The following is a 27,626-nucleotide window of genomic DNA, read 5'->3' as shown; positions in this document are numbered from 1 at the left end:
CAAATTCCAAAAGTAAAATTTGAAGTTGCATTGGTTTGCTGTCTTTTTGAATTCTACAGTCTGGTTTTTCTCAGATATATTCAAATGGCCAATAGGCTATATAAAAACAATAAAAAAGCAATATGCTTCGCTAAGATTTTGAAACAGATAGTTCAGATAGCTCGTTTAAACAGTGCTAATGGTTATTTTTTACCAGTTGAATAAATTCAATTCAATATGACAATCCTAGTTGCATTACGCGGTTGTGGTGTAGAGTAAAACCAAATTATATGCATCTTGACGTTAGGTTTTAAACATTCATATTCGTATTTTTCAATAACAAAAATATTACACTAGCTAGGTTTATTTTTAAAGAAAATAGACAGGTGACTTTCACATATGGCATTTTGTTGTTTTTTTTATTGGTATCTTAAAACTGTTTCATTTTTTCTGGTTCTGTTAAATGAATAAATGTTTCAATTGGCCTAAAATGAAAAAAAAAATGAATGTTAACATGTTCATAAATTTCAATGTCAATTTAAATTTTTTTGTAAATCTAGATTTTTCACTAAAAACTGCTCTCTTTATCGTTACTTTTCCAACGAACATGTAAATACAGGATTTTTTTAAGTGATATCTTTGCTAAGCAGTTGTAAGAAACTGACAATGATGCTGCTTTGGAATTGGTGAGCGAGCTATCTTTCACAGGCGCAATTGAAGATGAAAGGAAGTTTACTTCCTACTAAACCGTTCTTATTTAAGGTCTATATAAAAAATTGCCTTTTGGAATGTTAAAGAAAATTGACGCATTAGGATGAAAGGTAGTCATCAATGTTAAAAACATTTTTTTTTTCTTCTCAAATAGAAGTCTGCAAATGAATAATCAGCATTTTTTCAGTTGTCAAAATCGAACCATGTTAAAAATAAACACTTTTCTTTTTATGACTTTTTGGTGGCATATGACCTTAACAATATGTGACCACCAATGAACTAGTTTTAGGATTGTAAGTCGTTAGAGGTGTCGCTTGATGGATTAAGGCTCATTAATCTGGAAGTATCCGGAACGCAACGGGGACAAGTCCGCATGAAGCCTTTAACGACCTAGACACTTGATATGACCCTTTCGAGTAATTAGAGGTATAGCACGGTGCTAAGTACTGCTTTGATCATGTCTATTATATTACCGAAACTTGTTCCGGTCATATATCCAGAACCGTCTTACTGATTCCGGTATTCCGTTTCGGCAACATAATGGATAAAATGCCTTTCTTTTGATGGTTGTTGAGCTTGAATTGGTTAAAAGCAAAACAAGAAAACTATAAATTATGATTAAACATAACCGCTCGTTTTTGGCTTATCGAACTTTTTTTTTTGGCTGGTCGAACCGTGCCAAAATTGAACCGTGCCGAACAGTCTCAATTCTCAAAACGAAATATAAAACTATCGTAGTCCTACGTCAAACATGCGGTCGTGTCTTGGATACCACCCTCGTACTATTTTAAAATATTTTAGATTGTCTGATTTTGTGATTTCAGATGAGTCACTGGTGAGTTTTAGCATAAATACAATCTTCATAAGATTGGCTATGTGTTATATTGTATTTCCGAATACACTCAGGTCGCTTTTTACGCGGCCTTTTTACGCGGATTCCGGAATTTACGCGGATTCCGGAATTCACGCGGTTTTTTTTACGCGGATTCCGGAATTTACGTGGTTTTTTTACGTGGATTCCGGAGTTTACGCGATATTTTCTTCAGCTGGTCTCGAGGTACGATGCTGGCCTAACAAGCCAGTCGTCGTATGTTCAAGTCCCGGCTCGGGAGAGACTGTTAGTGTCAGTAGGATCGTAGCGCTAGCCCCGTAATTGTCCTGTACACTTAACAGTCGGCTGCAAAGTCTGTGTATAGTAAAACAGAAGGTCGAATTCCGATACGGAATGTAGCACCAAGGCTTTGCTTTGCTTTTTTGCGCGGATTTCGGTTTCTCTTCACTTGGATTGCAGAATTAACGCGGGTTTTTTTACGCGGATTCCGGAATTTAAGCGTTTTTCTATGCGGATTCCGGAATTTACGCGGTTTTTTACGCAGTTTTTTTTACGCGGCACGTATCCCCCGCGTAAAAAGCGACTTTATTGTACAAAAAAGTCCTAAATCGATTTGTAGCTTGCACAATCTGAAACTTTTTGTGTAAAATATTGAGGATACGTCAAATTAAATGATCTAAATTTTAACACACAATAAGTTTTTGTTAAATTTTTTCTTAATTTGATTAATGGGTTTTTAAACACATCGTTTACCTTATAGATTGAAACCAGCTTTCGAAATTCTTGTTCGATTTGGCTAAATATTCAGTTGGATAATTGTCAAAAATGTTATTTCAGAATCTCTGTCTATAAAAACAGAACAACAACAAAAACTATTGCACAAAACTGGTTGGATTATGTCACAGTAGTTCATAGATAAACTTTATTAGTGAATCGTCTATCACCAACAAAAGTTTTATGTATATCACAGAGCTACTTTAGATAGAAGACGCATCGTGAATTAGTTTTTGAAGAAGATTCGTTCCATTTCACTTTAACTGGCTTCATTTACTCGCACTTGATAGTGTGTACACAAAAACAAATTTATGAGTCCATAAGTTGCGAAGCTGTGCTGTAGCAGCACTGCAACTGTGGGAAACAGTGACAAAGCAGGTCGGTGGCATCCTTTCTGTCTCTCCATTTTTCCCACCCATGATGTAAGAAGTTGAAAGTGCCGCTCGCTTCCGGCGGGAGGAAAAAAATCACATTATATTAAATATTTGTAAAATTAAATTGTTTGTGCAAAATTTATGATCCAGAGTTTCAGGCGCTGACCGCCTTAGCATTCACTATAGTGAAGAAATTTTTTTCCACCGTTCAGTTTTATTATCATCGGAGAAATGATGGAACACTAACGGCCCCTTTTTGTATGTACTAAGATTTCCATTTTGCAGGAAAGTTTTTGCTTGGTATTCAGCTTGATTGAGGAGGGGAGAACCTGCTATGCTGTGCTTTTTTAGACCAAAAATTTGCAAATATGCGCGGCCTACGTGGAAAGCATCACCTTTGATGGATTTCACGGATGGACTGCGACCTGGTTCTTTGTCGACGAAAATGAGTTTTTGTCAGTACAACCGGCGATGACGCTGACGAGAATGAAAGATTCGTCATCATCTAGCTTGTTTTTCGGGTTAGGGTGCGGAAGGAGTCAGGGCGGTTGTTTATTCATGAAATTGAAGGGATGGATCCCTTCTCGACCGGGTTGTGCCATCAGGCGCATGTTTTGAGCTCTCTGTTTTTTAATAAATATTAAGCAGAAAATGAAGATAAAATATGATGAATATTGAACGAGAGTTTTTTTTTTATCGACTTTCAGTTCCATCAGATGTTGCCTAGTCTCTCGGTGGTACTTTGGCATGCTGGCAGGCTACGCGGCAATACCGCGCTTTGGCCCACTTGATGCAAGCTGAACGACAATTGAGTGGGACCCGACTGTGAAACGCAGCAGAAGATGGGAAAAAGTTTGTATTATTAAATTTTTCTGCTTACATAGGGAATTATATCCAAATATTTCACTTTCATCAGCGGATTCGCGCGGGTTTACGCGGCGGTGTCTAGTTGTGCAGTAAGCTGCTCGGAAAAACTACTATCGTGCTGCTACATCTTGATAAACCTCGTAGCGTCGCAACTCGGGTTTGCAGGGGACAATGTGACCTATGGCGTAAATTATGAGATGTTTTTTTTCTCGTCGAAATCGTTGACAGTCTTGAATTTACTAAGTTTGCGACCGTTTTTCAAAATTAAATGCTGTTTAGCATAAAAGTTCTAGAATAAGAAAATATCATTCAACCAGAATGAAAGTTGGAGGCCAGGTGACCTCTGAAAAGTAAAAATGTCAGTACCTAAATCCTCAAACGTAGATTGGACGTATACGATGATGCTTTTAATTTGTCATACACAACTGGACAGGTCGACAAGAGAATTTAAATGGCCAAGATTCGCAATACGAAGAAACTTTTCTATTTTTACTGCAAGGCTGGATTTATCCCATTGACTACTAAGCAGGCATTTTGGTTCTTAGCATAGAATCATTTCGTTGTGTCTATCTGTGGTCCCCCTAGCAAAGATTGAAGCGGTGAAGTCGCCAAGCAATTACTCTGTAGCCTTTTGACGCACTTTTTTTTTCTAGGGGCACCAAAATTCACAGAAATGGTTAAAAAGCTATAATCTTTTTAGGGTACCCTTTGGACCATAGGGCACCTTTTTTCGCCTTTGTCGACCAGTGTTATATTTCCCACAGTAGGAAATGAGTTAGTAAGAGCTCTTACGTTAAAAACTCGCAAAATTACATTTTTTACATTTTTTACATTTTTAGTTCGCAATTAGTCACTCAACAGCAGCATTTTTTAGATTCTGTCAAAACTGTTTCCTCCTCTACTGTGTGCCATATTTGTAACTACTAACGGAGCACTTCTCCGTAAACGCACCATCGCGTACACAGGTAACACTTTTTGGCGCTTACGACATCACACGGCAAAATTCGTCGTCGGTCGTGTTTAGCGCAATCGTACAGGCAATTAGCAGCCCCTTATATCGATGTACGGTAGCGCTCTATGATTGCGTTGCTCTACAAATGACTACACGCGTTGAACGTGTTAATCATCGGCTCGCGTAAGACCTGTCCTCTCCCTTACCCTTCTCCTGTTTCGACCACCAGAAACCGGACAACAATTCCAACCGACCAAAACCGGACCGCATCGGGTGGCGATGCAACTTCATTCACAAAACCGTCGTCCCAACAATGGGTAAAGGGTGCACGTCCGCTCGTTCCCTACGCTCGCCTCGCCCGACCAATCCATGTGCTCATATCAGTAATCCTGCCGAGCAGCGTGTAATGCGCGCCGCGATGCCGGCCGGCCGGCATATTTCCACTGCCACCTCCCGAGCCCGTACCTCATCACACGGTATCATTAATACTCACGTGCTCATTAATAATTAATTATCAATTACTCTCTCAACGCCTGCTGCTGCTGCTACTGCGTGCGTGATTGCATTCGCTCTTCATTTTTTGTTGCTTCCCGGTTTCCCGTGCTCGTCAACCGCAGATTCGCACCAGCAGTCAAATCGAGCGAAGCCAGAGCAGCGAAGTCTTGACGTGATAAGCGCAAGCTGCTACGCTGCTACGCTGCTATCACCAAGTACGACGACCCACTCTCAAAGGAAGAAAGTCGCGTATGTGCGTGTGTCAATCTAGAGTGCCGTGTACGAGTATGACGGGCAGAGAAAAAAGGAGGCTCCCACCGGGACTGGTGATGTTTGATTGCAATTTCCCGAGGTAAATATCCGATTTACCGTATTGAAATCAATTAAGTTCGCAAATATTTTCGCAAACGTAAAGAAAAAGAAAATAAAGAAGAAGCGGGATGATTGTTTGCTCAAGTCAGCATCCTTATTTATGCCGTTGCGATGCAGATGTGTTGATGTGCTGTTTGTGGAGATGAGAGGTTTCGCGGCCCCGGCAGAGGTTACGCGGTCACAGTTCAGGTGAAATTTAGGAAAATGGGCTCAAAAGTTCATCAGGCAAGGTTCAGAGAGGCTCCCAATTTCATTGAAAAGGTAAGTAAAATAATAATGAATTATGTGCTTAGAGTGAAGCTGGAAATTGATAGCGAACGATGGAGAGAGAGTGGCACGGATGGACAAGTAATGAAAAGCTTATGTGTAGTGTGTGCAGCAGGACAGGCAGTGTACACCTCTATATAGTCATCTCGATGCTGAAAGGAGCTTAGTTGCGGTGGTATATAAGGCGAATGCTGTCCTGCTGATGAAAGTGAGAGATGGGGTGGCAGGGAAATTAATAGTGCCCCTTGCCCTTCGGCGCACCAAACGAACCGACCAACGATGGTAGCGATGTGTGAGAACCTGTGTGTAGTAAGGAGTGCCACAAACGGAAGAGGGTGGCTAATGCATTTGTAGATGTGAGGACAAGAAGAAAAGCTTGCTCTACCCCACTGGAACTACTTCACAACCCGCGTGTGCTTGTTGTGTACCATCCAGTCCGGAGTAGGGATGGCGAGAGGTGGCATGCGGCACACTGCTGATGTGAAGATGCCCACTGAAGGGAGTTCGGGTGGGTATAATGTCTCGATCGAAATTGCGCAATTGACGTGCGCCGTGGAAGAAATCTACATACAACTCCTCGCTCCCTTCGGCAGCCGTCTCCTGCTGTATGTTGACGATACTTGGCTCTATGTACGCATACATAACGAGCAGCAGCAGCGGATCGGCAGAGTGAGGTACCATGTTTTGCCTTTTTCTTATTATGATTTATGATTATATTGTCGACATAATAAGCAATTTATATAAATTCTTCATCGTCCTGTACTAGCGTCACTAGTAGTGGAAGCATCAGCAGCATCGGGCTATCCTTTCATCCTTCGACGTTTAAATTTTCATTATAAATTGAGATTTTTCGCTACTGATTTTTCAGCGGCTCTTCAGTCTAGGAAAATTGTTGCAGCTACATATTTCACAGTGGACAGCGCACATGCAGTGCGGAGGCGCGCAAAGCCAAGACAACAACGTCACCGGTTGGCTATTAGTCCGTCCGTCCGTGTATCGTCCTTTCGTCCGACCACGCCAGGTCACGCGAATGATCCACGCCGCCGTTGCGTGTATTTATTTACTGTTTTCGTTCGCTATGCCGGTGTACGGCCGTTAGGAAAGGACAGAATAAATATTTGTCAGCTAGAGCAGCGATAAAATGTGTGCTGGCTGACGGTTAACGAGGACAATGGAGATTATAATGAGATACGAACGCGATAGTGGTTATCCGCTGACGTCAGATTGGCGAGCAAGCGGCAAAACAGGAAACGGGTCAAATCTTATCTTGGCGGGCAGGATTTATTTTTAATGATCTTATCGGTAAGCTGCTAAGTAAAAATTATAATCGACAACTCTCAAAGAAAGAAAGAACTTATTTTACTTTTTTGTCGTCTTTCAAAGCAATTTCGGAGCATCAAAAATTCTTAGAGAACTTTTAGCCTAATTTATTTGATGCAAATTACTGTGAAATTAAAAGTTAGAGTATTATACCTAATCAAAAAAATCATACCATCGAATTGTATATAAAACAAGGGCGTTAAAAAACACACGCAGACGTATTCAGAGATATTTAGGATTTTTATCGAAATTGGTTTTAGTGAATGTACATTAGGGTGTCCCAAAAAAATCGATGTTGAAAAAGTCAAGGTGCTCAGCTTTAAATTGAAAGATAATGTTATTTATAGCATTTTTGTAGAACACTTCCACTTTCTTAAAAATTGTTTTCAGGTTGCCCAAACGTGATTCATAAAAAAGGATTTTTTTAAGCTACTAACCCACTCTTTTGCACTTTTTTTCAATTCTGTTCGATTCCTGAATTTTTCCATATATTTTTTTCATTTCTGTGGGGTTGTTTATGAATATTTTGCATGGTTCAGTTCAGCATTGCATTCAGTTATTTGACTCCCAGAGCCTATTAAACATCGCAGAAAAATTAATTTTTCTAATTCTTAGATAAAACCCTTCAAAAAATTTTGATCAAGAACTGAAATTTTCATTGCAAAGCGATTTATGACGAAAATTTACATGAAAAAAGACACTTGATACCTTATCGGGGAGCTGAGATATTGGCATTATTGTCATGAAAAACTGTGACAAAAATGCTATAAATAACCTTATCTTTCAATTTAGGGCTGAGCACCTTGACTTTTTAAACATCGATTTTTTTGGGACAGCCTAATGTACATACAGTCCCAAGTGATTTTTCACTACTTTTAAGATAAATCAAGAAAACTTTTGTACATTACTTATACACTGAAGTCTCTTTTAACGCGGGGGATATGTGCCGCGTAAAAGGAATCCGAGTAAAAAACCGCGTAGATTCCGGAGTCCGCGTAAAAAAACGCGTAAACTCCGGAATCTGCGTAAAAATAACCCGCGTAAAAAGCGACGTTAGTGTACTTTCAATAAATCACAAGAAAAAGCTGGGTTTGTTTCTAGAACAATAAAAAATATAAATTTGTCCCAGTCCCATGTTGCAAATAAACGATTTTTAATTGATTCAATAGAAAGGGAAATATGCTACCGTTCGAACTGCGTTTTACTCAATCACACGTTTTTGAGCCAAGTGACTTCTATACGTTTATGAGCAGCACAGATGCTCCTTTACTTCTGGAGTAATAGAACGTTTTCATGCCAAATGACCCATCGTCGTAAATCGACCATTTTTGATTTGAATGACGCTTTGCATAGGTGTTTGACTTGACAAACTGCGTATTTTCAGGAAGCGGATACATTCTTCAAACTCAATTGTAGCTTAGGAACCTTTAGTTGTATGTACAGAAAAAATGTCCGAGAATGAATTGTAGAAAACTAATAATGGTCCACAAAAAAAATACACAGTGACTCCTTTTTTTGACCGAGATGAATGACAAATAAACATAAAATTTGAATTTACAAAAAAATATTTCCTAATTTTTTGGGAGGTTATAACGAAACTTTTGGTAAAAAGTCTAGGATGGAGAAATGAAAGACTTTTTTTTTATTTTTATTAATCTTAAAACTTTAAAAAAATATTTGTCCAATGGTTTCACCGATTTGGATAGACACTTACAAACAAAATCAACTTTCTAAATGCATTCATTTCCAAGTTACTTCGAATTTAAGGTAAGAATGTTGGAAATTTAACACTAAATTTAATATTTCAAAAAAAGAGTTGAATTCCTCTTGAAACTTATTTTTCGTTGTAACTTCACATTATTTCGAAACTGTTGGGGAAGATGCAGGATGGAAAAACGTAAGACAATTTCAACTTTTTCCTAGAATAAGCAGATTCCAATGATGCGATATGATTCTAATGGTAATTTCAAATCATAAAGCTTTTGGTGACTAACTTTCTAATTGCGTAGATAATTTGAGCTCCCTATGAAAATATGCCTTTTTCGAAGGTGATGCGTAGTTCTACAGAGTATTATTAACTTCCTGCAATCCATTCTTAGGTGATTTTTCTGTACAACCAAAGGTTTCTGAGCTACAATGCCTTAAACAAAATTACTCTTGAGTCTGAAAAATGTGTCCATTTGCGGAAAATACTCAGTTTGCTTAGTCAAATACGTGTTCAAAGCTTTATTCAAATCAAAAATGGTTAATTAAGTTTTTATTCGTATTTTCAAGTCATTTGGCATGGAAATACTCAATAACCTTTCTCTTCTACCTTTGGTTGCAGCAAACATACCTGCAGGCGCACGTTTTGACAAGGAATATGTAGCGCTTGTAGAAAATATAATATTCAGACAATGCTTTTCATGACTCAAGATTTTATCGTTTCCATATCATGATGATCATGGACGGGACGGAATCCAAGAATTATTTCATCATTGTCAACAGTACATGATTACCATGTTTTTATTTTTTTTTGATGCCATAAAATTCAACAGAATTATCAATTTGAACATTTTCATATGCTAGCGCCAAGGGGCTCCTGTGGCTGTCAAACTCCATACATTTTTAATCTACCACTCATTGATTCTGGTACCAGCGTTTCTAGTACCCACTTTTTGGTTGGTTTGCCCTAAAACAAATGAAATAAAGTAAACATCCCATAATTGTCGGTAGACTTACTCTCGAATAAATATCGTTTTAGATGGAAAAAAAAACAACAACTCAACGTTTGTTTTCTGTACAATGTGCACTGAAGATGGAAAAGATAGGTTTTGTAAGCATTTGAAATGAAATATTGGCGCCGTGATGAATTTATGATTCGTAGGCAAAATGTTGACGTTTATAGTCCCCTGGCTAGCGCAGCCTGCTGCTGGCAGTGCTGACAGCACTGGCGCAAAATTTGACACTTGCAGTTGTTGACTTGAAAAATAAAATCGGAATTTTAAGAGGCGCTACACTTTAGCAAGTTTTAGCCTATTTCGGTCGATTTTTCGCGAAAATTACTTACGATCGCGATATTCATTAGTGTACAGAGGAAAGTATACTTGATTTGAATGGTTATGCGACTCTTACGTGCCGGTATTTGTGAAAAATGTTCTAGTCGCTACCCGCGCGAAAATAAGAACAACATCGAGAGAAAAAATAATGATGAAAAAATAGCAAGGATAAAATGTTTCGAACGTTTTACGGTGAAACTAAATGTGCCAATTTATTGAATAAGGTGCTCTGGTGCTAGTTTCGCAAATTTACAAAAAATAATTGCAGGTTAGTGATTTTTTATGGGGTATTCCTGGAATGCGGTAGTATGCAGGAGGAAGCCATCGGTCCTCCCATTCCCCTGTTCAATTGAATTGAAAGTCCTGATTTTATGACTTTATTCTATCCATTTAGGTTGTGTTTGTAATGTAATAAAAAAGGTAAGAGAGTAAAATTCTGGCTTGATATTTTTTAGCGTTAAAATACAATTTTCACAAGGTTATTTTATCATTGCAAAAATACTCAACAATTCTATTTACTTCACAGAATTTCTGAAGATGCAGATTTAATCAAAATTACTGTGCTTATCGTTTCTTCTCAGAGTGTAGGAGAATATCTTTCACTACGTAAACCAGCGGGTCCAAACCTTTTTTGTCCGCGGACCCCTTGGCGATTTTTTCCATATCAAGTGTACCCCTAGATCGGAATGTTCTCGCAGAGCAGGAGAGAGTAGTGATAGATCATGTTGTGGTAGTCTAGTTCAGGTTTCATATTGAAATATGGTTTGTTTGATTGCTACAGTCATATTCTAAGAGCAAGATAGAACAACAAATGAAGTATTATGAAGAAAAACTACTTTGTTCGCCTTTACTGATTTTTCTTCCACGTACCCCCTGAAGGTTTCGCGTACTCCTAGGGGTACGCGTACCCCAGGAAGAGAACCGCTGGTGTAAACAACTGCTCTCACATCGGTGGGCAATGCTACGCGCTTGCTTGGAGAGAGCAGCGAAGCGTTTGTATCTGAGGAGATTGCAAAAAAACACCGCGGTGAAATCTAAAATATTTCTCCAGAGAGATAATACTGGTGTGAACTTACTCACACGAAAAGACATAAGAACTATACAACAGCGCTCACTCCAGTGTAAGCATATATCAAATAAGGGAGCATCTTGGCAGAAAAAATAAGATTGCTTTGCATCTCGAAGCTTGAAACAAAAAAAAAATCCAGCCACCCGTCACGCATTGTGCTCTTCGAATGCTGTCGAATGTATCTCAATAGTGCGCAGCTCGGTGCAATTATGTGTATTCTCACTAGAGTGATTCTGGTTTCGCTCTGCTGTGGGATAGGCAGCAAGTGTATTAGTTTTCTGCGAGCGACAAAAATACAGCACAAAGCAGAAGAAAGAAGTGCGGTGCTCATGCTGGGCAAGAAGTGAACGGTGAATATTCACTCTTATTATATCACATACTGAGAAGAATAATAAACCTAATGAAAACTGTGAATAAAATTGGTTACAATTGGTTACAATTGGTTTGTACGAACGGCTAAAAGAGTTAAACAGAACTCAAAATTACAGCACTGTCATTGTTCAAGAAAGATTTTTTTGATTCTAATTCAAAAAATAAATCCTCATTCCTTGCGTATAAAAAATACTTGTAAGTTTTGTGAACTAACATATCAATAATTGGGTCCTAAAGTTTTACACGGTTTTCTGATTTTTATGTATCAGCTGAAAGAGTGTAATTTGCTGAGCTAAACGTGATTTAAAGAATTTTGATCATTATCCTTAGATTTTTAAATGGGCGAACTGTCATTTAAGACATTTCGAGCAGCTTTTCATTTTCATTTAAAAGTCGAAAAATAATGAAAACGCTGTTTTTTCAAATGATATAAAAAAAGCTGGTATAGCTTTAGGACCCAATTGATTGCTACAATTACTGAAGTTCGAGAAATCATTTGCCATTCATTTTCTTTGTAGTATGATAAAGTATTTGTTTTTGCACTGGAACTTTTGTATTTTGTGTTTCTAAAAATGAGAAAATGATGACAAAATAATGATGATTTTTTTTAAGAGTTCCACTGGGAGAAAATGACCCCCACACAGATCAACTGGCATCTTTTTTCCTGTATTACCATAACAATTGCTAAACTAATTCGCAACCGGAAGCAATCTGCTTAAGTTTTAATTGAAAGTACACAGTATCCCGGCCTGTGCCAACGCTATCTTGCTTATCGCTACTAGAGCACTCCCGAGTGGCAAACTTTAAAGCACTCACGAAGAACAAGTTCAACTTTGCTGTATCGATCCGTTTTGTTTTTTTTGGCGTGTGCCGTATAGAAAAAGAAAAAAAAGGCTGAAACTTACCATCGGTTGCTGCGGTTGATCCTTCATTACTTCGGCTTTGATTACCCCGGTTGGCACTTGCTGTTGATGGTGGTGCTGCTGCTGTTGCGGCAAAACCGTCTGTTGTTGTTGCTGCTGCTGCTGCTGTTGTTGCTGTTGCTGCAGTGCCTGCTGGGGCGGTGCGCTGGCTTGGTTGTTATTGGCCAGCAGCGTATTCTGCACGACACCTGTCTGGGCCCCGGATACGGTCACCAGTTGGCTCGATTGGACAACATTACCGACGGGGCCGGCTGCTCCGGTTGTGGTAGTATTCGGTGACGGATGCGGCAACGAAGCCGGTGCCGGACTGGCCGATGTGTTCTGCTGTGGAAGATTCTTCGGTGTTGCACCAAGACTCAACGCCTTGCGACCGCGTCCACTCTGGAAAAAAGAAAGAAGAACCAAAAATGGAATCAGTATATCACGACTTCAAAGAAATCGTTTAAAATAATCAAACCATGGTGGTGTACATGGGTTAAGTGCCTGATAATATACAGGATGACAACGAAGGCCACAATCGTTGTGTTTGTTATCTGTTGACACAACAACACAGGACCAGACCGAACTCGTAAAACTCCTACCGCCAGGCTGCATGAGAAATACACAACAAGGTAGGTTCCATCCATCTACGTTGCTTTCCGTTTTTTACGTTCGGTTTGTTTACGTTACATTTACCATCGTGCGCACATTAAAACGAAATTTCCTGAGCTATGATACCGAACCAACCACCGCATCTAGCAGCATGATTCATCGGTCGTAAATTTTCCCGCTGGGACAACCGTCCGAGGTCGACTGGCTCTTTCTTGCTCTTTTATCCGCCATACCTACGGGGCTCTTTCTCGTTGGATCCTACGTTTCGACTCACTTTGTTGTTTACATTTTTTTTCTCATGCGCCGCGAATACAAAATAATGTCATCGCGTTTATCCGCACTGCTTCGGTGTGCTTCTGGTGATGATAAATTTTTTATTCGGCCCACCCTTTTCCCCCCTCTCGTTGTCAACATAGCATAGTGAAGTTTAAGTAGCTGAATATCTAGATTTAGAAAACATTCGCTAAACGTTGGTTAAAGTGAAAGGTGATTTATAGGATCATAGTTTTCCATTTAAAGGTTTCCTCGTGTGCTATCAAGATTGACGCTACGTTATTTAGAGAATTCTGGTTTAATGCTGCAAAGGTTTTTCATTGCACAACCAGCTGGTCGTAATTTCATGTATACAAAGTAGAGATTTGATTGCTAGGTGTTTTTTCGTGATCTATCTCGTTAAAGTCAGATGAAGATCAAACTAAAATAGACTCACACTGAAGGCGGTATGAAATTAAATGCGAAAAGTTTCAATGCGTTGAATCGTAAAACATTTCTACGTTCCGTAATAAAATTCCCGGTTTCGCCGTTTCTCAAATAGAAATTAATGGTTTTAGCGATGTAATTTATGATTATAATAACATCTCGCTCTTATACCAACGTTGTTGGCTCGAACCGCAGCCTACAGCTTTTGCACGAACGGTAGAAGTGCGATCGATTTGCTCTTTTTCTCTGTGTGAACGAGAGTACGGCAGTGAACCTGCATGTAAAGATAGTACCTAATAATAGTAATACTAATTAATGGCATTAATAACAATTCATTACCGATAAGTACAGCGTTTGCGAAGCGAAGCAGAGACTGAGGCAGAGTGCAACGCATAATGTATATGTAGTAAGTATAGGGGGCAGAGGGAAGAAAGACTCCTAATTATCGTGATTATTCATCCGTTATCTTGCCGAGCGATTGACTAGAGAGTGTATAGCTGGCTTGAGAGCGAGAAACCGGGGTGAACGTCTAGAGCGGAGTCATCACGCGGTCGTCGCCATCTTTTCTTGTACGAAAAAAAAAACTATTCCACCCGGTCGTGCGCTGCAAAACGTCACTGTCACGCAAAACTGGCTGCGTGTTGGTGTGTTATGGCTCCGCGTCGAATATTTGCAAGTATGACTTTCACGGAACATTAATTCTGCTGGCGATCAATTTTCGCATTTTTTTACCGACCATGCCAGGCAACATGGCGTCTTTTGCGGAATCCTTTCCTGGCTTACGTTGCCTCCTGTTACTGCCAGCCGCAGTGGAGTGTTGGCTCGTCTTAATTTTATCGTGATTTGTAATGTTGATACAAAAATAAAAAGCTGTTCTTTCTATTGCGGCAAGCGAACCGACAACAAATTGGCCGCTACGGCAACGACGAATCAGTGTCGCAAAGAGATGGTTATAAATCTACGGAACGCTGACTTGGCTCGGACTTGGCTTGTGTAATTAATTAAGCATTCGGGAAATGTTCAACCGAGGTATTTCACACATTAGGCATTTTACTGACGTGAAAAAAGGTTTGGAAGTGACCTAACCTAACAATTTGTACACTCAGGAACATTGCATGTAATGCACAGCATTTCCTAAATTTCTTGTGTTATTTCTAGAACGGCATATCAATCACTAAAAAACTTTTTATATGCTGGCCTAATGAAGCTGAGTGTGAATGAAGCATACGACTAAGTTATTCTAGGCCATTATTTTCTGTATACGGGAGTGCAATACTAGTTTTTTCGTTATTGCTCAAAACCCATTCAATGTCGACGATCTTAGTATCTGAAAAAGGTATCGCTGCCCTGTAAGTTAAGCCTGAAAATCGAACTTCCAGTTTATGTATAAATCTATGTTTACGTGTGTTTATACCTATTTGCTATGACCAATGAAAAAAAAATTATGTATGTATATGTAGGTATATGATACTTCTCGATATTACTAAAAAATAGTTTTCTGTGCCAACTTGATTTCAAAACGAACTATGAAATAAAACCAAAAAATGTATTCAAATTGAACTCAACATCAAAATAGGGTCCACGGGGCGCGGTGTTACATTGTGGCCTAAGAATGTAACGACAATGAGGAAATAGGTGTGTCATTCTGCTGGGAGCGCTGTATATGTGAATGTAGCTGGCATTGATGGGCCGGCTATAAGCAAAGTCATCGTGGATTATTATTCCGATGATAGAGCAACGTCATTACCGTCAGTTTTTCTTCACTGTGTGGTGGGTCCATCTGTGAGTCGTTCAAAACAGTAGAGGGTGGTAGGGTGGCTTTGTATACAGTGCAGAAAATTAATGACCCTGTATGTTTGGGATTACCAGAATCTACTCTTAGTTGTTTGGAGGTGGTTAAGGTTATCCCGCATAAAAAATATTTTTTTAAAATTATACATATATTAATTTAACTGCTTGTTAAAACATGCTTTGACAGCTTCTCCATTTAACGCTGACCGTTCACACTCACTTGTAACTTCCCAAAGTCAAACTGGGCTATGACTGCGATTGCTTTGATTATTTGACGAGTAGACAAACAATGTACACTCGCAAGAGTACTTCATCGGGGGTCCGCGTCGCCCCCCGTCAATCAAATACACGGAAAAAAAATCGGTCGAGTGCCATTTCACGAGAAAGCCTTCTCAGCACTATCGCAAGTAAACACACTCATAGCATCAACAACCACGTTGTAAGTATGTGAAAAAATAAAAAAAGTACACTCAGCAAATAAACAATTCAATTTGAACAAATAACCTGCGACTCCAAGCTAGTCGTGTCTTAATGAACATTTTCAATTTGGCAATATTTATCTTTCTGCAAGTAAAAAGGAAAAGGAGAAAAGAGCGCGTGCTATGGTGACACATTTTCAATTGATGAGTAAACTTTAATCACCCGCGCACCGAGGCGAAATCGTAACTGTATTGAGCGACCAATTCATGACTCTAGTAGACAGCAGCAACCTGCAATATTTTAATTGATTAAACCTACGTTCATTTAATCGATATGCACACACACGCCTCCGTAGGATTTTACGCTATCAAATTTTATTTTCAGCTGTTTCCATTCAGTACGCTCTCTTACTATAAAATAAATGTGTTTCGCGCTTCATTCAACACTGGAGATGACGATCATCACCATCATCATCAGCACAGTTCGAAGACCGCTCATTGCTCATTCAATAACAGCACCATCACTGGTCAATGCCGGCCGGCCGGCTTCGGTGGGGCGTAAAACCGTAACCACGATTGGTTTTCGGCTGGCGTCGTCGCATAGAGAACCGATCGCGAGATCATGTGTAGCGTATGTAATCTGTCGGTCCACAAGCGCACGCTACGTGGAACATCCCCATTACTGTTTCGCCTGTATGTGTACGCAATACGCGGGGTGCTAACTGATATAAACTGATTCGATTATCCACTTGTGCCCTCTTGTTCTGACCGATGCTTAAATAACAATCCGACTAACCGTTCCCGGTGCTGCACGAATTGCCGGAAAATCGGCACTATTCATATCAAAATAGCGACGATAATCAACAGCTTTCAGGCTGCAAAACAAAAACGGCCCGAAGTGGCACACTACCGGTCGACTGACCGGCGATGCTTAAGCCTATTTCCGCAGTCTACATGTTGATAAACAACAACAGCGGTGTTCGGCAGTTGGACATCACAATCGCAACAAAAAGCCATTATGCTTGTTCAACCAATTGTCGGTGTTGATCTCCACACACACGAGAACGGGTGCAATCGGGGATATTTTTATATGAATAAAATGAAGCCCCGGTGAAGGTACACAAAAATATTGTACCTTTCGTGAGTCTCGGCGGCCACGGTGGGCTCGCTTTTCCCCCGTGCCATGCGGAAAATTCGATGGGAAACAGGTTTTAACGGGTGGCCAGCCAGTGGTGATAGCCGATTGCGATTGAAAAGCACATGTATGGGGATGTGCGCGCGACTCAATGTTGCACTCCGTGGGATGATGAATTCGGTCAGATCCCCAAGGAGAGTTTGGGGTTTGGCGCTATGGTGGAAAGGAAGGGTATATTTTGAGAAGTCTTATCAAATCGGTTAAGATGTTATTGGAAAAATTGATTAAAATTCATGTTTAAAACCCATTGTTCGTAATAATTTTGGGACGAACTCTCAAATGATTCAAGTATTCAAAATTATCTGCACAAAATCTTTCACATGCAACTCTAGGAGTACTTTTGACTCAAACTTAGAACAGTCTCAAACTTCGAATACTTTGGAATAAAAATCACATTATTATAGCTAGAGTAATCAAAAGTATGATTATCATATACCATTTCGTTCCTCGGAATGTCTTTTACCAAGGGATGTATAGCTCTTCACTGTAGGACCACTTCCAGGGAACCAGCAGGCGTTGAAAAAAGTGACAGTCAGTGTTGAGACGGTGTGCCTATCTATCTTTTAGTGATTACATTGAAGTGTTCGGAATTTGAATCGAGGCCGAGTTCTAAATTTCCGTTAATTTAATAAACAAAAAATGTTTTATTCTATATAAATAGCACTTAATTGCAACAAAAATAAATTAACCAACATGTTGAACCTTTAAGATCGACGAGAAAACTCATTTTTAGTTGGTTTTTTAGTGCAAGAAGTTACATCATAGCTTAAGTGTTCGAAATTTGATGCAGTACGGTACTCAAGTTGGTTTGACAACTAGTCAGTGATTAGAGTTCTGCAAGCTTTAATTTTTTTAGGGCAGCTATTTTCAGTAACTTTTTTCTTTTTTGTCGAACAGTGTAATTGTCACAATCATGTGCAGTTGTTTTAAAAACTAACGTACTGACAACATAAGTTTGTTTAAGGTTTGTAAAAGCACTATTTAGTGTGTATTGTTTACATCCTATGATTTCCAGTGGGGAACAGTGCAAACTAGAAATGCTCAGAGGGAGAAATGAGCAGTAAGCATATTGTGAGCCAAATGAACTGTCGAAATCTAAGCCAAACAAATTAAAAAGGTAACACCATGTTGACGGATATTGTAATTGGTTACATTAGAAAACGCCTTTATTTTTGTAAGACTTTCTCTTCCTAAAACGTCATCATTTTGCGATGAATTTAAGAAGGGATCTGGCAACTCTGACTTCTGAAACCCAAGTGCCAAACTAACTTTTTTTCATCACCGCTCATCTCTCTCTGAGCATTTCTAGTACAAACCATCGTTTCAAGAGTAATTGCAAATCGCACAAAATCCTTCGGAGCGCACTGTCCCACGTGCCCCTACTGCCCCTACTCAGCTCGGATTGACCTGGCCAATTGAACATTCAGGTCTGACTGACTCGGAAAATCGACGGCTCTTCAGAGCAGCGCACAAAACCCACAACGATATCAGCTGCCGCTGATCCGAATACCGGTTCCGATGCCCGTTTGCATACATTCCACCTCGGTACGTATATTTTATATTTGAATTCATTGAAAAACCTAAATTGTCCATGATTGAAATGTGTTGAACAAAGTGTATGATGAGTTTTAAATTGATAGCGTCGGAGTGGGTCTGCCGGCCGTGCTTGGCCTCTGCTAGCCAGGTCTCTGCCACCACCACCGGAACGGTTCAATTGTTGCGCTATGCGGTGATGTTTATTTTTTGTGTGTTATTGCCAAATAGTGTCGGATCGTGTGCCGAAGGTTTGGCTTTTCGTTTTTTTTTGTTGGTTCGGGATGACGGGACTCACTTTCCGAGTGTGTTTCTTTCCCGCTGTCTCTATATACACTTCATGATTTTGCAGCTTTTGCGAGCCAACATATGATGTTATTGTTGTTGTTGCTGCAGAATGGGGTACGGAAATGGGAGCGGGAATTGTATGGCGGAGCCGTAAAATTGAACAGGACAGTGGGATACAAAGAGCAGAAGAGAGTATTGCTGATGGCTATTGATAGCACTCAAATAAGACAGTGATGAGTAATCGATTTCCGCACTTTTTAATAAACGTCAAGCCCACCGCCAAATTGGAGCGTTGCACGAGCGAGTCGTGGTGGAATTGCTGTGTCAACGGGTTTGTGATTGAAGGCGGAGAATGTTTTTATGGGGTACAATTTGTTTTACGCCTTTGTGGAAGTAACTGGTTTATTGCAGCTGGCTACAGTAATTTCTTCTATGGCGGTCACTATCAAGAAAGCGTTATTGATTTACACTAATCATAAAAGGAAGATAATTAAGCCTTCAAGGCACCTTGAATAAGAGCGTTTTACTTAGGCTCAAAGAAATTTTCATTGCAATTTCATTCTTTTCCTTTTAATTTGAAGGGACAGTATAATTTAATGGTTCACATAAACTGCTAACAGTGTTGAAAATTAGCTTTCAAAGACGGTAATAAACCGGTTTCTTATGATGTCTGTTTCATTGTATCAACATCCGTGCAACTAATTTTATACAGTTTAATTGACGTTAGCGGAAAGTGTTTCAACAGCACTGCAACTGTCGTACGATGTGCTGTCACATTTGGGGAAACGTGTTCAATGCAAGCCTTCGGAGGATTAAAATGTTCAGGTTTCTTTCGACCTACGCAAACAATTCCTTCGGGTGTGACGCAAATGCAGTGCACAAGAATGTCCATTCGAACACGCCGCCACCCACCACCAACCGGCAAAAAGACGACACCCGCGATGGAAGACACTTACCGAGATGGAGCGGAACGATATCGATTTCCTGGTGAAAAATGGAACACGATAATGACAATCCACCTCATCCATCTTACACCGCACCACCCAACCACCCACGAAGCCACTGTCAGAATTCACAAGAAATAGCAAAACCACACGCACACCTACACAACCACGAAGCTTTGGCCGTCTTCCATCTTCGCGGAGGACTCTTGCGCGCATTGCGTTCTTCCTGTCTTTTTGCCGCGATGGTACGGGCACCATAAGCGAAGGAAAATGATTATAAATGACTCGTAATATATATTTAATCGATACTAATTTACAACTAAATTACATATCAAAAATATTTTCCGAAACGCAAAATAAAACACGTATTTGTGTGGGTGAAAAGCACGCAGGCACTATTTGCCCCCTCTGTGGCGAAGAGTGAGTTCACTTCCGCGAAAAAGGAGGTTTGCTCATAATCACATTCAAATCTCATCATCATCATCATCATCATCATCGGGGGGCAGAGGATATGGCAAAATTCGGGTTGGGCACAAAATGCACACTCCGTTATCGTCGTCGTCATCATAAGTACGAAAGCAATTAGGCTGGAATTTATGTCCGCTACGTAGCTCCGCTTTCAGTAAACATTTCACGGTAGGTTTAGAATTTTATTGGATCTAAAATATTTTCAAGAAGAGTCAGAATCCATAATTTAAAGCTGACTTTCAAATTCAATGGAGGTGCTTGGTTTATCATACTTTGTAACAGCAGCACTGTCGAGTACAGAGTAAATAGGTGTGAAACTGACTGATTTGGCACCTTTAAGTCCAGAGTGTCGGCATCTGATGCTGCGGGTGTGAGCAAGGGTTGGAAAAATTTGTGGAATTTTTACGTTTGCATCATTTTTTCCCTCTATTCCTTCTCGTCTGTAGCCGGCAGCTGCTGGAGGGTCCCACCAGGCAGCAACGCGACCTTGCGTAAAAACTTCTCCGTTTGTCTGCGGATTTTATCTTTTCTCGTTTGGGACGGCCGACACGGTGCGGAGTTTCTTGGTTTATGAATGAAATCTTGACCAGCAAGTTTTCCCTCGTACCGGCAGCTACTTTCGCGCGCGTTCTTTCGACGGGCGTCCCCGTTTCGTGTATGTTGTTAGTCTCGGCCATGGAAAGCGGCTGGCTTTTTTCTTGTTTTGCAAACCGAAACCGTCTTGAAAACTTTTTCGTCATCCACTCTTGGCCGAGTAGACGAATCGTTCGGTTCGAACGTATTTCACAGTATGCCCTAAAAATAGCATCATCGGTTTGTTTTTCGTCCGGGAATTCCACAGCTGCAGCAAGATTCTAGCGAGCAAGTAGTCGGAGGAACTGAATCGGCACTCTCGCTCGCGACGTCACGCTTGCTGCTAGTCTGGGCAGAAGGTTTGATCAATAACAACCCGACCCCGTCTGCTTCGCGGCTGGCTAAACTGGCACACAACCATCCGCGCGGAGTTGCATTTTGTAAACTGGTCCACTCGCTTGACACAGCCGAAGAGAAGCAACTCGCTCCGGAAGTCGGTCGGATCGGGTGGGATCTGTGTCAACATGGTTGCATATGATGCAGCAAACCTGGTTGCTGCTTTTGTGGAGCTGGCAGGTAATTTTTACAGTTCTCTTTGTCGATAGCTAGACTGTTGGATGGTTTCAGTTAGTGGAAAAGGACACGATTATGGCTCTAGAATATGTCGTCACAGATAACACTAAGATAAATCATTCAAACATAATTTTCTTATCATGAATCCTCACTTTACATTGGACCGGACGCTATTTTAGTATACTTCAAACTCGCAATCAACTCGATTATGATGTTCTTTTATGGTGAAAAGCATTTTTTTTTCTTGTTGAGCTTTTTTTCTATAGTACAATACTCGCGAGAACAGTAATTTGCTTCGACTTCGTTTACTATGGAGTTTTACTGAACTTCACTGAAAACTTTTAATCCCAGACCTCTGGAAACAAAAACAACGATATTTCTGATTAAAATCTATTCATTGTGGCTATGTTTACTAATTATGCTCTCATTTGATCGTCACCGATTCACCGATTTCAATTCAAGTTCATGTGATTTTTTGGTAAATCATCAGTATCACATTGATGGCATCCCGATCAGAAAGACAAAACAAAAATGTATCAGAAGCTGTTAGTTTGTTATGAGAAAAACCTTTCAGGATGTGTTTAGAATTTGATCCCGTTAGGTGTTAAAATAACAGAAATTATATCAAAATTGATTCTACTAGTCTCAAAACCATATCAAATTATGTAGCTGACATATCAGCTTTCTATCAAAATAAGATATCATATAGAACAGTATAATAACAATGTTACATTGTTAGAAACAATAGGAGTCGATAGAGACGAAAAATTTGTTAGACTTGTTTCAGAACAACTTCATTTCAGGATTTATTATTATAACCCATTTAGATTCAATTGTGCTATCAAAAGCATATGTTGATATGTAGAATTTTGTAACTTTTTAGCTATGCTCTTCTGATCGGGATAGTACTTTCATCAAGCTTTACTCAGTATTTACCCTGAATTAAGTTCACTTTAAATAAATTCAATACTTTTTTGAAATTTGATTGAGTTTCGACAAAGTTGACGAATATTTACGAACACATGTAAAATTACTCCGGGACTTCGAGAATTAACTTTACCAGGTACGTGATTTTTGTGAAAATTGTATTTGAGGACACGTAAACATGTTGTAGTGTTATGAAATCAGGCAAACATAGGCTGATATTTTAATGGGTGTTAACGGCCAAAAGTTGGTAAACTCCAATTTTCCGTATTATTTTTATCGTGTATCAAAAAAAAACCTAAACATTTCTCACTTTAAAGATATGCGTGTTAAGTATCGCGCCTTATGTTTGATTTTGACATTTAGTTGTGAAAATGGCGTCGACGTAGTAAGTTACCTAGATATCCGCTGTAGTTATTTACGTGCAAAACTGGTAACCTAGGTAACCACTGCAGTGCTATCGATTTATGTCAATTATGTCGGAATAGTTCCACTTCTTCAGTATGATTTTTTCGTATTAAGAGAAACTGATTTGGCAACTTTTGATTTCCTTCAACGCAGTGAAAACAGATGAAAATACATACAGTTGAAATTTAGGAATTGTAGAAATTCATCTCATACATTTCTGCTGATTCTAGCTTGTTTTTTTTTGGAAATTTGAGGTGAACATTTCGAGGATTAAAGTTTTCTTAGTGTAGTGAGTGATTTTGTTTAGTGATTAAAATAAAAAGTGGTCCGCTAGTGATGAAAAAAACTTTGGTTGGCTGCTGAACGAGGCCTGTTGTAGCCGTATAGAACGTTGCGCGGATTTTGTTTTCTGAGGTAAGTGATTGTATTAAATGAGTTTTCGAGTGCAGATGCCTGACTAAAATATCAAATTTAGTGCTTTTAAGTGAGTTTTTGAGGATTATACTTTATAAGTAATCTGAAATGAACTAAGAAGAATCCATTCCATGGATTAGCAGATTGGTTTAAGAAGAAAATATGCTTTTTTCCTGTTTTCAATTTTGTTTTCATGTTGTATGAGATGAATATATGGGCTGAGATGAATAATGGAGCAGTTTCCCTATTACAACTTTACAACTTTGGCTCTGGCTTTGGCTTTTTAGTGAGTGACTTGGAATTCAAAACTACAAATGAATTGTCAATCAAAGTGCTGAAAACCCCTTTAACGATTTTTGCCTGATCGGTAAATCGAGTGAGTCAGAAATCTTTTTTTTTATCGATATTGCTAAGAGCTTAATTTGTCACGAATAACTTACGAAAAAGGCGTATTTTCTTGAAAACTCATATTTTTTAATTTAACTATAGAATATCTCAAAAACAGTTTTATTTAGAAAGATCTTTATCATTTGAAATTACTATTAAAATCATATTGAATTTTCAAAATTGGGTTAATCAAAAAAAAAAAGAATCGAAATTGAAGTTCTCTGAAATTAAGCTTTCAAGCATAATTTTGTCTTATATTTCTCCACCCTGAACTTTTCATTAAAAGTTTCAAAATAATGTCTAATTTTAATAAAAAAAATAAATCAAGGGAAAGTTCAATTTTTTCTGTATTGAAGGGTGTTACGGTATAAGATTGGTTAACTTCAATTTGCCATATAGACCGTTCCGATAATTATAAATAGACTTACGATCAACCGTCATTTCAAATAACGTGCAGTATTCAACCAAACGTTGGCTGCGTTCTGTTGTTTACATCCAAAAGAAACAGATGGTGTCATTTTTTCTAACATTTAGTGCGAAATTTTGAAAATGCGTGGCCTTTCTCCCGAGCAAAGAAAGCGAATCGTGCACAAATGGGGCACCGTGAGTGGTCTTTCTATAAGAAAATTAGCCAGAGAAGAAGGTATAAGTGTCGGAGCAGTTCATACCGCATTGCGGAAGTATTGTGAAGAGTGCACATTTACTGATGCCCCAAGACGTGGTAGAAAACCCGGGCCTGTTGATCCCACAATGGACAAAAAGGTTAAGGAATACTACAAGCGGCATCCTTCAGTATCAGTACGAGATGTGGCGAGAAAGCTTGGAACCTCGGCGAGTAACGTTATGCGTGCCAAGGGAAGAATGGGTCTGCAGACCCGTCGGAAACAGAAGCAGCCAAAACGAAATCCAAAACAAGCTGAATCTGTGAAACCGAGAGCTCAGAAGCTTTATGACAAACTTCTGACCAAAAACATGGGGTGTGTTATCATGGATGACGAAATCTACATAAAACTGGACTATAAGACTCTGCCAGGACCGCAATTTTATACATCACCGAAGGGAAAGGATGTCCCTGGACCAGTGAAAGCCATTTACACCGAAAAATTCGACAAGAAGGTAATGGTTTGGCAGGCCATTTGTGAATGTGGGAAAATATCTCGTCCATTCATTACGAATGACACAATGAATGGTAAAATTTACGTGAAAGAGTGTTTGCAGAAAAGGTTGTTACCCATGGTTAAGCAGCATAACAATCCTCCAATCTTTTGGCCCGATCTTGCTTCCTGCCATTACTCTAAGGATGCACTAGGGTGGTATAAAATAAATAATGTCACATGTGTCTCAAAGGAGATGAATCCTCCAAACTGCCCTGAAATTCGCCCTATTGAAACGTTTTGGGCTTTGACCAAGGCAAAGCTGAGGAAATATGTCAAACCAGCGGACAATGTTGAAATATTTAAAAAAGATTGGCTTAAAGTGGTAAAAATGGTCGGAGAATACACTGTGCAAAAGCTTATGAGTAGTGTTAAGAGAAAAGTTAGAGAACTCGCGTATCCTACGAAAAATAATCCCAACTTGAATTGAAACTGGAAAGAAAACACTTATTATCTATATTTAAGAATAAAATGACCCAAAAAATCCTGTATTTTTTGTTTTATTCAAGAAAGAAGATGTATTTATAATTTTCGGAACAGTCTATATTTTTATTTATGGTGTATCAAAAAAAAAAAAACTTGAATGGGGGATTTGTGTGTGTATAGTATTATACCTTGTGTTTGATTTTGAACATATCAAATCGCGAAAATCCGAACTACTCGCACGTCAAGTTGGTAAAATTATTGAATGTGGCCAAATCAACCGACCCCAACGTAATAAAACTGTTTGGAAAACTTTGTCGACTGCTAAGCAAACAGGATAGTAGGAAATCGAAATCCGAAGGCCGCGAGACGATGAAAAAATGATCAGCAGTCTGGGATCGTCAGCTACAACTGTGAATAGAGCTGAAAAACGAGCCGGACTGTCGATTTACAAATCGTGACGATAAGTAAAATTTACGTCAAGGCAGACTTAAAACCGCTGCTATTGTACGGCAACTGTCGAAGTTTGCAAGGAAATAACTCGTGTGGTACAGTGCGTCTTGAACTGTCCTACAGATCAGACGTTTTTTCGGTTGCTTGTGGACTGGTCTTTGACTGCCTATAGCTTCAAAGTTTGTGTTTTGTCAGTGTGTCTTTTAAAGACTACCTGAAAGTTATTTCCCATCAGTCTTTCTCAAGACTACCTACTTTTGAATTTAACATTTGTTTTAACTTTTTTCGTATCACCTGAAATGGCTGGACGGAAAAAGAAACCTCGCATCGCTGCGGGGAGGAAAAGAGAGGCATCTCTTTCTGACACATCGAGTGTCTGTAGTGACAATCCTTTTGATATTTTGCCTGAGCAAGAAGCTGGTGAAATGGAAGTTACCAATAATGAAACTATACAAAATATAAAATCTTTAAAAAAGGAGAAAGTTCCACCTATTGTGGTAACTATTTCTTCTGAATTTAATATATTCAAAAAGGAACTTTCAACGTTTGTTTCTGACGTTAAAGTTACCTATCAAATTGGCCGTAGAGGTGAATGCCGCTTATTAGCCGACTCAGTAAAGGGTCGTGATCGTCTTGTTCAGTATTTAACTGACAAGATGTACAAATTTTTTACATATGACACCAAGAACGCCAAGCCGTTCAAGGTTGTCTTGAAAGGTCTCACCAACGATCAAACCGTTGATGAGATCAAACTTACTTTAACAGAATTACTTGGCATAGCCCCTACCCAAGTAATTCTAATGAAACAAAAATCACGAGGCGAAAACAGTCAGAGAACTGGAATTTCCCTTGTTAATTATTTAATTCATTTTAACCGCAATGAGGTTAACAACTTAAAATTTTTTGAAAAAGCACATGCTTTGTATAATGTGCGTGTAAAGTGGGAAACTTATAGGAAGTATGGCGGAGGTGAAAAGCATATCACCCAATGCCGTACTTGCCAACGTTATGGCCATGGTTCCAAATTCTGTAACATGGACCAAAAATGTCTTAATTGTGGAGACTCTTCTCACAAAAAGGACACATGTCCTGTGAAAGAGAGTAAAAATTTTCGCTGTGCGAATTGTAACGGCAACCATATGTCAAATTTTTATCAATGCCCAGTCCGTTTAGCAATTGTTAAGGCAAGGCTTACAAAATTCAATTTCTCAATTAAAACCAACTTCAAAACAAAATTCTCCAAGCGTACCAGTGACGCATAGTTTACCTACTCCTTTGCATACCCGTTTAACTTATGCACAGGTTACAGGTAGTTCGAACATTATACCGCCTAGTGTTGGTAGTTCGAAAATGACCGTTAATATGGGTAAGCAAAACACGCTAGAAAATAATTGTACACCTATCACTCCAGCTAATATTGCTACCGAAAATATTTTTTCTAATGTCAACTGCCTGGGGCCTATTACGGCAGGTAAACTTTCTTTTTTGCAACAGGCAATGATCGATCTTATGAACGCCATGTTGCAGGCAAAATCAATGTTTGAAGCCATTCAAATAGGCACAAATTTTACTATTAAAATTGTTTCTAATTTAAAATTTAGCAATGATTTTAAATAAAACAATTAAAATATTAAATTGGAATGCTCGCTCATTGAAGGCCAATGAGAATGAGCTTTTTAATTTTTTAACAGTAAATAATGTGCATATTGCAATTATTACTGAAACATTTTTGAAACCTAACATAAAATTAAAATATGATCCCAATTACGTGGTTCATAGATATGATAGGATTTAGGGTTCCGGCGGTGGAGTTGCAATTGTTATTCATCGCCGAATCAAACATCGTGCTCTTCCCCATCTTGAGACGAAAGTTATTGAAACTTTGGGAATTGAAGTTCAAACTGAACTTGGGATTTTATTTATTGCCGCAGCATATTTACCATTTCAATGCACACGCGAGCTCAAAAATTATTTTAAAGGTGATTTACAAAAACTCACCAGAAATCGTTCGAAATTTTTCATAATCGGCGATTTTAACGCTAAA

The 27,626-nt window shown here is 39.1% G+C and overlaps 1 protein-coding gene across 4 annotated transcripts in view; it reads right to left on the bottom strand.

Moving 5' to 3' along the window:
* The window catches only part of LOC129725958 (methylcytosine dioxygenase TET), a 296,289-nt gene that overhangs the window by 13,627 nt on the left and 255,036 nt on the right, over nt 1-27,626 (bottom strand). For all 4 annotated transcript variants that reach the window (XM_055682423.1, XM_055682425.1, XM_055682426.1 and 1 more), the window contains one exon: nt 12,328-12,726. In XM_055682423.1, the coding sequence (XP_055538398.1) occupies nt 12,328-12,726 (399 nt within the window). The remainder of the gene's footprint in view (nt 1-12,327; nt 12,727-27,626) is intronic.

This window comes from Wyeomyia smithii, chromosome 2 (genome assembly GCF_029784165.1).
Source record: "Wyeomyia smithii strain HCP4-BCI-WySm-NY-G18 chromosome 2, ASM2978416v1, whole genome shotgun sequence".
Classification (NCBI taxonomy): Eukaryota; Metazoa; Arthropoda; class Insecta; order Diptera; family Culicidae; genus Wyeomyia; species Wyeomyia smithii.
Note: the sequence above shows the minus strand (reverse complement) of the source record. Positions and strands in the feature narration are given on the sequence as shown.